This window comes from Porites lutea, chromosome 5 (genome assembly GCF_958299795.1).
Source record: "Porites lutea chromosome 5, jaPorLute2.1, whole genome shotgun sequence".
Taxonomy (NCBI): Eukaryota; Metazoa; Cnidaria; class Anthozoa; order Scleractinia; family Poritidae; genus Porites; species Porites lutea.
This window is the reverse complement of record NC_133205.1, coordinates 30,691,542-30,701,297: the sequence shown is the minus strand read 5'-3', so window position 1 is coordinate 30,701,297 and position 9,756 is coordinate 30,691,542. Positions and strand designations below refer to the sequence as shown.

Genomic DNA, 9,756 nt, shown 5'->3' with positions numbered 1-9,756 from the left:
ATGTCTGTCCTTCACCGCGCGGTCAACTCGAGAGAAATTTGTAAAAGCTATAGTAAAAAGTAAATTACTTCAAACCTATGATTTTAGTTGTTTCTTTCACTGTTCGAATTTTTTGCACATTATTAATATGCTATTAATTTACCAAGCGTTTTCCTCAGAACAAGTGCTCTGAAGAGTTCTAAGTGTTTCAAAACTAGAAGTTATGTCACAGCCCGTGCTGTCGGACAACCTCACCAGGGCGCGAAGAAAGTATAGTGTGGCTGAGCTTTGGTTTATACTGGTCGGTTTGAAATTTATTGCTTTGATCTTGTCTGTTCCTTGATTGTTGTTGCTGTTTTTATCAAATCGCTGTGCAATTAAAAAGAAGTATTGACGAATATTTTAAAGCAAGTGGCTGTGGAGTTTAGAACAATTATTATTATATTGGTACCGAAGAAAGAAACAAATGTTCATGCATATCAAGAGAGGATAAAGGGGCCCTTTATCCTCTCTTGTGCATACATAACAACGCTACGAGTTCTGTTCGACTGTTCATTTCCAACGCAACTGGAAAAACAGGCATATTGATAAAGTTAAGGCCTGTAGTTATTTGACTTTCTTCCTGTTCCGTTCCAGTTGCATAAGTGTTTCAGAGATGTTTTTGAAATGTATAAATGTAATTCTAAGTGTAATGATATATTTGCTTTAATTCGTTTCTCAGATACGTTTTATCTCGTCGTTCCGAAATATATTTTATATTCCGCTTATATGCCCCCCGGATGTAAGTGATGCTCCTTTAGGCTATTTTCACACTATACCGGATAGATTTTGCGCTGGAAAAAACGAGAATCTATCCGGTAGATAGTGTGAACACAGCCTAATTTGACTTCACCCTCAGTTGTCGAAGAAGATATATACGGCTACCTCTCAAGTTTCCCGGATGAGGAAACAAAAAATGCAATAACTCAGTCTGGCAAACGATCAACGATATTTCTATAGAAAAAGCAAAAGCCAGGGTTCATCATCGGTCGCCTTCAGTTTCGCTTGCAAGTTAAACAAGGCAATTAGAAAAGGCTTGATTTTGTTTCACAAAGCTCAAGCCTGTCGTGAATGGCGCAGACATCGAAGCTGAGCGGATGACAGTCGTTGGCCTTTGTCGTTGTCCAACTGAGTCATTCCATTCTTGGTTAGAGAGCTGCACGCGATGGAGATTCATGCATATCATCATTATATTTAGCAGAACTGAAGACAAATATATGCCGCAGGATAAAGGTCAAGTGGAAGAAATCGCTGTACGTGCTGTAAAAACGAAAATAATGCCTTGAATAACTTCTTTACGTTCGGTCATGACGTGAACGGAGTTCTTGGTGGCATTTTGAATACGCAAGGAAGAATCCCTAACGAGTATGGAAAAAAAAAACGGAAAAAAGAGTATTGCATGAAACTGAAGTGAAAGAAAGGGATACACGGAACAAGAACCCCACTAGACTTTTCTTCGTTATGGTAGAACTCAATTTTAAGGTTTGGGCTTATACCACATCGTAAGGGGTTTGCGTGGGCTTAGAAAGATGCGAAGGCGGGAAAGAGATGCCGGGGTGCATATATCCAGTTGAGCGTAAGTGTTTATGATATTTAAGAACTCCAGTAATGTAAACACACTCTCTTTATTGCTTGCTATTAAGAGAAGCCAAAAATCTTGTACATAAAAAGCAACTGTTATCATAAAATACCTGTATTAAATTTACAATTTCTACAAAATTTATGCTTAAGAGTGGTATAAAACTATTATCACAATTCAAGAGTTTACGATAACACCGTCTCTTCAAGGGGTTTTAGAGGCTAAAAGAATAATGCTTAATGATAAACGTAGGCTTTTTTTTACAATCGATACATGGCAAAAGAGATAATGACTAAAGTACTAATGCGGTGCTATGGTAGCGAAATATAATTCTTTTTAAGTAAAAATCAAATATCCACGAGGCCCAGTCTTTCTCTAGTGCCTTGAGGCCGGCTGAATGGCCTGGATATTATGATTAGTAGGGGGAATAATTTGCACCGATCAAATCAAAGTGACCGATTTCTTTGACTGTAATCCATTGACGGGTAGTTTTAACAAATAGATGCAGTATTTATTCGATTAAACGCCGCGGCAGTTTCCAATGCTGCGTTTATTCAAGGGCGGCGTTTATTTCGAAGTCACTTTTTTTAAATCACTGACAACAGTTATTGTAAAGCGTTTGTAAATACTATGTAATGTAAGGGTTCCAATGTCTCTCTTATTTTGCTGAGATAGAATCATAAATCAGGTTTGGATGGTGTAAATACCAAGTTGTGCCGACGTTTTTCTTATTTTCCTCAAGTAAACACCGTATTCTTCCTATTAGGTGAGGCGTTTCGGTATTGGAGGGCGGGGTTAATTTATAATTTGCTTACGTCTGCGGCGTTTGATCGAGGGCAACGTTTAATCGAATAAATACTTTATACCTCTATACCAAACTGAGAGATGGACTCGTAACGCCCCTGGATTTGACTGGCAAATTCGAAAGAATATTTGGTATCCCTGGTAACTGCTACTTGCAACAGGCCGAGGAGTTCATGCGTTGAAGAAAAAAACTACTTTGGGAGGATTACGTGATATCAAGATCTCTCCTTTAACCCTCCAGGCCCCAATATCCACATGCAAATTTTCCAGACTGATCTCCATACTTTTCCTTAAAGAATAAGTTGGAAGAATTTGATAATAGATCAACGAATTTTTCAATAGGTGATCATTTTATAAGTTCTTCTAAACTTTCCTCATGATTAAGTGTTGATATTTTTAGAAGAAAATTGAGAATTATATTAGTTTTAGAGTATACTAAATACTTGTTATCCGCAGCAAAGGCATCATAATCTGGACACAGTGAAAGCTATAAAAGCTTTAATAGTTATATCAGTTTTAGAGTACTCACTAAATACTCTTTTTCTCCAGTCTATATCGATATAGTTCATTTCATATACTTCAACTGATAAGTACTTTTTTTCTTGGTCTTGGATTTCAACTTGCTACCTTATAGGATTATAATATCGTGCAGTATACAGTAAAAACCCGCGACTATTAAGAACCTACGTTCTCGCAAGTTAGCCTAAACAAGCTTAAACAGGTTCTTGCTTAAATGGCAATTAGCACAAATCTAGACTATTTAGGTTCTTGGCCCGGTTCAGACACCGAACGTTTCATGACCCGAACCGACCTAATCGGAATAAAGGCCGACCCAGATTATTTATACCGGCTGAATTGATTCAGTCACCGATCTTAATTACACCTGAATTAAGTTCAAAGGGCGAAAAATGCTCATTTCGGTCAAACTACTTACAAAATACGTTATAATAATTTCTGCATTAGGTTCCGTACCTGAAAAGTTCGGCTTCTGAATCAAAGCCGTTCCAAAGTCGCTTCAAAGGCGAAATTCCCGGCCGGGTTAGGCAAAAAAAACAGCTCAGCGGTTCCGAATTGAAACAAGCGTTTGCCTAACTGATTCAGACGCTGAACTTTTCATGTACTTAATTCAATGTATTAGGTTCGGCTCATGAAAAGTTCGGGCCTAACAAAAAATAAATTGTAGCTGATTCTTTATATAAAATCTGCGTGCCATTATATTGCAAGATACAAAGAGGATCCTGAATGTTGACTTATCTTATTTGCCCAATTATACAGAATTTTTAGATTTTAGAAGATAAGAACTTGTTTCAGATTTTAGCCTAACAGATTCTTAATAACCAGGTTCATAGTCGCGGGTTTTTACTGTAAAAGTACGGTTTTTTAAACAGAAGCGAAACGCATTGTGTTTCTAGCTTTTCGACAGTCCCTGCTTTATAGACTTTATAAACAGAGAGGGAAAAAAAAAATTGCATGCCTTACATACAAATAGTCAAAAATATTTTACAACTAAGCATTTCCTTTACTTATACGTTTTCTTTTTGCACAAAAAGATTATGAAAACCTGGCATTTTCACTCAAAGATGACTTCACCGCAGGACAGTTAAGACGATACATCTCGTGACCATGGTCCCTTACTTTCGTCAAATTTTTCCAAAATGTGCCGTACGTATACGCCCACCCATCTTGCACGCAAGATTTGCACGCAAATGCACGCAAGAGCATTACTCAACAACTCAACCATTACTAATGATTATACATACGACTCAACAGTCGAACTGCTGGTGAAACGATCGTTTGTCAAGTATTCATTCTTTTCATAGAAGCTGCAAATTTCCTTAGCGATGTCGTTCCGTCCTACCTCTTGAAGTGCAAGAACAAATTCTCGGAGCTTAAGGCAATATTTTGTATGCAATATTTCGGTTAACACTTTAGCTGGACTTCCTGTGTGATGATTATATTCCATCTCTAAAGTATTCATAACCTTAACAGGAACACCCAGCTGACGACCCACATTATACCAGCTACTAATACCTGTAGTTCTTGTATCCAATGTACAGATGGATTTCTCCACATCGTAAGGCAAATCTGATAGGTCCACGTCTGTGAAACAACACCAAACAACAAAGACAGTGAGTCAGCACTATTTTATATCGTTTAATTATGCCTTTCTGGTTACAATAATTTTGTGAGTAATCAGAGCGAATTATTCAATGTTTTGATAAAGAATGTAATACCTGTTGGGCCTGTAAACACACTTCATCGCAAAGAAATCCCCTAAATTGAATATACCCCTGACTCCTCTTTTTCCGACATTAATCACAGTAAATTGAAGGGACAGATTAGTTTTTGATTACGGACTCTTCCAGCTAAAATAACCCATAGGGGTAGCTTATTTTAGTCTTTAAGCTTGATGTTCTATAACCGGAAGACATAAAAACTGATGCCTAAGTGATGTTATCTATCCTTTTGCTTTTTACTTGGAAAAAAAATTATGACATTCCAGCGGTACCTAAATTTGACCACATAACACCTACTTTAAATCGTCTGCACTGGCTTCCAGTTTGTTTTAGAATTAAGTATAAAATATTGATCTTAAATATTAAGACAATTTATGATGTTGGCACCATCCTTTATTTGTAACTTTATCAAGATTAATGAATGGACACGATATATAACTTGCATACTTGTTCAAGAAAGCATTTCCTTTTTTGTAACACCTAGAGCCTCTGTTAGCGTGATTACTCGTGTATTTTAGTGTTAGATTTAGTTTTCTAATTTAATTTTAATTTATTTTCTATAACAATTTTTAAATGTAATTTTTATATGACTCTTATCAGTTTTTTAGGCTTTTCATCACAATTTAGGACGATGTTATATAATTTTGCTTGTACATTTTATAGTTTGTGTATACATGTATGTTAGATATAAAAATAAGGCGCATTTGATCATAATATTCATCTCTTAATTTGCACCAGACAGTCAAGCAAATCTTTGAAACAAGTTAGAGACGAATTTTGCAACATCTAGACCTGCGACTGAAAATCCAACGTCAGGAATTTAAAGTATGGTGTTTGGCAAATAACCTCCATGAAAATAAAACGAAAATAAATTTGGAGTCTTATATTTTCACTAGTCAAGTGAACTAATTACTCAGTTTACTGCAAAGCATCATAACAGTGCTGCTTATTTAATATCATACTTCCAAGCTCGGAAATTTTGGTGTAATTCCTTTTTTGCTTTCTTGGAAACTAACTGTCTTTCTAAACACCATGAAAAACTCATAACGTAATCTTTATGATGTGTGCAATGATGAGTCAACCTTTCATTAAATTAAATTTATTCACTGCAAGACCTTCAAATGCCATGCCGAACGGCCCAGCCTACAAACAGGCCAAAAAATCTGCGTTTTGATAATCTCTGTTCTAACGTTATGCTAATTTTTTTTATATTGATGCGCACTAAATATCACTGAATGATTGATACATTTCAGTGTTATTAATTATGCGAATTTTAAAGCTGCATTTTTTACTTTGGCGTTTTCACAATGCAAGCATTAAAAGCATTAAAGCATTAAAGCCTCTGGGACGGAAAAGGAAGCTACTAACTGAAATTATTTCTAGAGAAAGCCAAAACAATAGGTATGTGACTTAAAAACAGCGATAAGGTGACGGGAGGAGCCAGAAACGCATGCATGTGTGGGACTCCCCACCCCTCTCTTGAAGAGTCTCCCCGGCCCCTCCTGAGAGTCTCTACGGGCGTAAGTACGTCGTGACCAAATTTCTTTTTGTAACGATAGGTTTCCAATTTCTATAGCAATAAAGCCACCCCATCACCCGCCTTGGGCCACTTATAAATCCGCCCATGTGGTTGTTTCTGAAAATAAACCAATATGGTCGTATCTAGACTACGAATAGTCCCCCATTTTTCCACAGGGATAGTAGAGAAAGCGAAACGCGAGCGCGCATGAAAATCATCCCACGCGAGAAAAGGCGACACGCGCGCGTCCTCGCGTTTCGCTTGCTGTACTGTCCCTGGGGAAAAATGGGGGACTACTCGTAGTCTAGGTCGTATCTAAACATGTAGCGCTCTGCAAGACATCCACCGAGACCCAGGGGCGGTCAGTCGGGTAGGTATAAACGGCGGCGAAAGTTTTAAGAACGTACGAGAGAGCCCCTGGTATGCTACTCTTAACGAACCAGTTCCACGACTCATTCAATTGTTTGTCTCAGATTGGCTTCGTATAAAAAGATCACGAAAGCAGCGCGATAGATGCTGGCCTCCGATTGGGCACAATCGGAGACAAGCATTCGAGTGATTCGCAGAACTGGTTTGCTTTGAGTGGCATTCCAGGGTCTCTCTCGACCGCGACCGTTCTTGAAAACTTTCAACGCCGTTTATCCCGACCTGAGTGACTGCCCCTGGCCTGTCTCCGAGGATAACTGCAAGACGAACGTCTTTGGTAATTTTCAGTCTTAAATATTTTCCAAGGGAAGAAAATATGACCAGTTAGGAGGTCCAGAAACATTCTATTTGGGCAATGGATCCTCTGAACTGGGTGTGTTTGGAGAATACAAACACTCCATTCTTTGACGGTTGACTTATAAAATTAGCTTTCCAACGTTTGATGGCTAAGATTCAGGTGATTTGACTGTTTAACAATTATTCCTCGAGCCCGAATGGGCTTTGAGTCAAAAGCCCATTCGGCCACGCAACGCTGCGTGACTAAAAACGGCTGTGTAGCAGACTAGCCGAAGGCCGAATGGGCTATTGACTCTGAGGCCATGAGGACGAGAGGAATAATTGTTTTAGTAAAATCCAACTAGTTGGTCAAAGATATCGAGAATAAAAATTTTTTAGCTAGTGAAAGCTAGACTGTAATCCTTTTTTGCCGCCAAAAACCCCGCGCTTTTCGTTATTAGTGGGCTATTAAATAAAGCCTAGTAGTAGGTCAACCAATCAGACCGCAGCATTGATAATAGACCACTAGTTGGATTTAACTAGTACCCATTATGCTGTTGTTTTCAATTTTCTTTGATTCTATACCTTCGGGAATGATGGATATGTCGATATCATCACGTTTGACTCCAGTGAATCCTGCAGGAGTCTTCTGCTTGCAAATGAGCACCATAATAACAACCAATACACTGGCAATAAACAAGCTGACCAATACACTGACTACTGTAATCAAGCCAGTCTTGTCAGTGCGGACCTTTGGTGGTGATGGCTTCAAAGCCTTTTCTACCCGTAATGTGGGCTTGTTAGAGGTGGCCAGGGACTCTGAGGCATTGGTGGTTAATGGCTGCCGAGACCAGGTGCTGCCGTGTCCTGAAGTTTTAGGAGTAATAGTTCCTTTATTAATCATAGTTAAAGGTTCTTTGTCTTTTTCCGCCACTGAGACATTTGTATTTATTGGTGTTATCGTGACAGACATCTTAACACTGGTTTGATGAAATAAGGTCTTGCACCTCTTATTTTGTTTTGTCTTTAAACACTGCAATCTACGAGGCATTCCCAGATCTTTGCATTTCTGAAGTCTATCATGTTCTGGAACATTTTCACAGCAAAAAAAACATTTGGTACAGTCATCATGTTTATCAAGGAAATATCCTGGGGGGCAAGAATTGGCACATACTCGGTTTCGCCGTGGAGTGCAATGTTGTAATATTTTCTTTAAGCCGCAGAGATTGCATGACTTGCAAGAGGATGAGTCATATCTTTCAGAAAAGGTCTCGTTGGCCTTGCACGACTTGCAGTCTGTGTCAGTTCCATTTGCTATATTAGAGCCACACTGTACTGGAAGACCTTGTCCAGGGGGGCATTTTAGACACTTCTTACATCTTCGCTGTCCATTTGCATCCACAATTGTAAACTCCGAAGATGGTGAGCAGCGACATTCAACGGCTTCAAATACAATGCTGATGGTCAGAAAAACTTGCAGGATTCTCATCTAACAATGATAATGTAAAACAAAAATAAAAAACATTTTCTTGTAAACCAGTGCAAAGGTTTTTTGCCTTTGAAGTGTATCTCGAGGTAGCAATGTAAAAGTATTTGACCTCAAAGATAAGAAAAAAATGAGCAGTATAGATAACATTTTTTTAAAGGCATCACTCGTTAAATAGTGAACATCAACGACAGTATCTTAAAAAAAGCTGATGGTGCCGTTGCAGTATAAACCCGATGAGGGCGATAATGCATCACTTGACCCAGCTCACATCAGTCCGGAATTAACTCTGGCTATTAAAAGATACCCCAAGCCCAAGAATAGCATAACAGGTCGGAATATTTTGGAGGTTTGTATGAGTAATTTAGCGATCCTTACTCTTTACTCCCGACTAGTATCCTTTTTTATTTATGGTGGGTTCTCAGCATTTTTGGCCGTTTCAGATCAGGGCGTTTCCACTGCGAGTTTTAGTTCTGCCGTTGTTCTCTCTATATATTATTCACCAAGATTGGTTAATTCGCGAAGTTCTCGCATATTCACCGAGAGAAATCAGCTATAAATTTACTCCAAATGCTTCAATCGCCTGGCCTCCAGATTTAACCCACTACACGTTACAATCCTCCTCTAACTACAGTCAAACCCCGTAAATACGGTCACCGAGGGGGTCAAAGAAATTGTCCGAATTAACGGGGTGTCCGTTAAGTGGGATTTGACCACACCGCTTTCCTTCATTGGACGAAAGAGACCGCAAAGCGTGAAGTCCAGCAAGTTTTGAAAACTAACGACTCTCTTTCATCGAGGACGTCGATGATTCTTTGCACACACGGCCAATGGAAATCTGGCCTTAGTCCGGCCTTGCGGTTCAAGTCACCTTCACACCCGGTGGACGAGGGGACAATGCTGTTATTGTTTTAACCTCTTAAAAACGATTGCCAAAACTAATCCCCATATAAACCATTACAATATTTCTGCGTTTGTCTTGGTTCATTCTTTGACGGTAGGTCCAAATATTTATGAGTAAGCATGACGAAGCATTTGTCTAGATGCGCTTTAAATACATTAACGACGCCTGGCACCACCGATGGATGGTCATGGATAACCTTGCTTAAAGTGGTGTGTTTTTTCTTTCCTGTGTGGTTTCCGAGCCGATTTATGGCCATTTAATAGGTTTTATTGCAACCGGTTTGCTCTCTCTTTTTCTAGTAATGGTCTCCAGAGAAAGCAAACCAGTTTCAATAAAAGGATAAGTCATCGAAGTCGCACTTTTGCATACAGTAACTAACAGCCTCAGATGAGTTACTGTCAAAAGGCTACGCATCAGGCGTTCGAAATTGAAGAGGAAAGGGGACTGGAACTCGCCAAATCGTGAAAGCTGAAGTGCTGAAATGGAATCGATCGATTACCTGACGGT

General features: G+C 39.0%; 2 protein-coding genes across 3 annotated transcripts in view; one reads left to right on the top strand and one right to left on the bottom strand.

Moving 5' to 3' along the window:
* Positions 1 to 9,756, top strand: part of LOC140936321 (uncharacterized) — a 161,137-nt gene that overhangs the window by 75,944 nt on the left and 75,437 nt on the right. The gene's annotated exons all lie outside the window — the stretch shown is intronic.
* LOC140936315 (uncharacterized) overlaps positions 3,002 to 9,756 on the bottom strand; it is an 11,685-nt gene continuing 4,930 nt past the window's right edge. For both annotated transcript variants that reach the window (XM_073385768.1, XM_073385767.1), the window contains exons 2-3: positions 7,445 to 8,348; positions 3,002 to 4,501 (exon numbers count right to left, since the gene is read on the bottom strand). In XM_073385768.1, the coding sequence (XP_073241869.1) occupies positions 4,152 to 4,501; positions 7,445 to 8,348 (1,254 nt within the window). In that variant the 3' untranslated portion in view covers positions 3,002 to 4,151. The remainder of the gene's footprint in view (positions 4,502 to 7,444; positions 8,349 to 9,756) is intronic.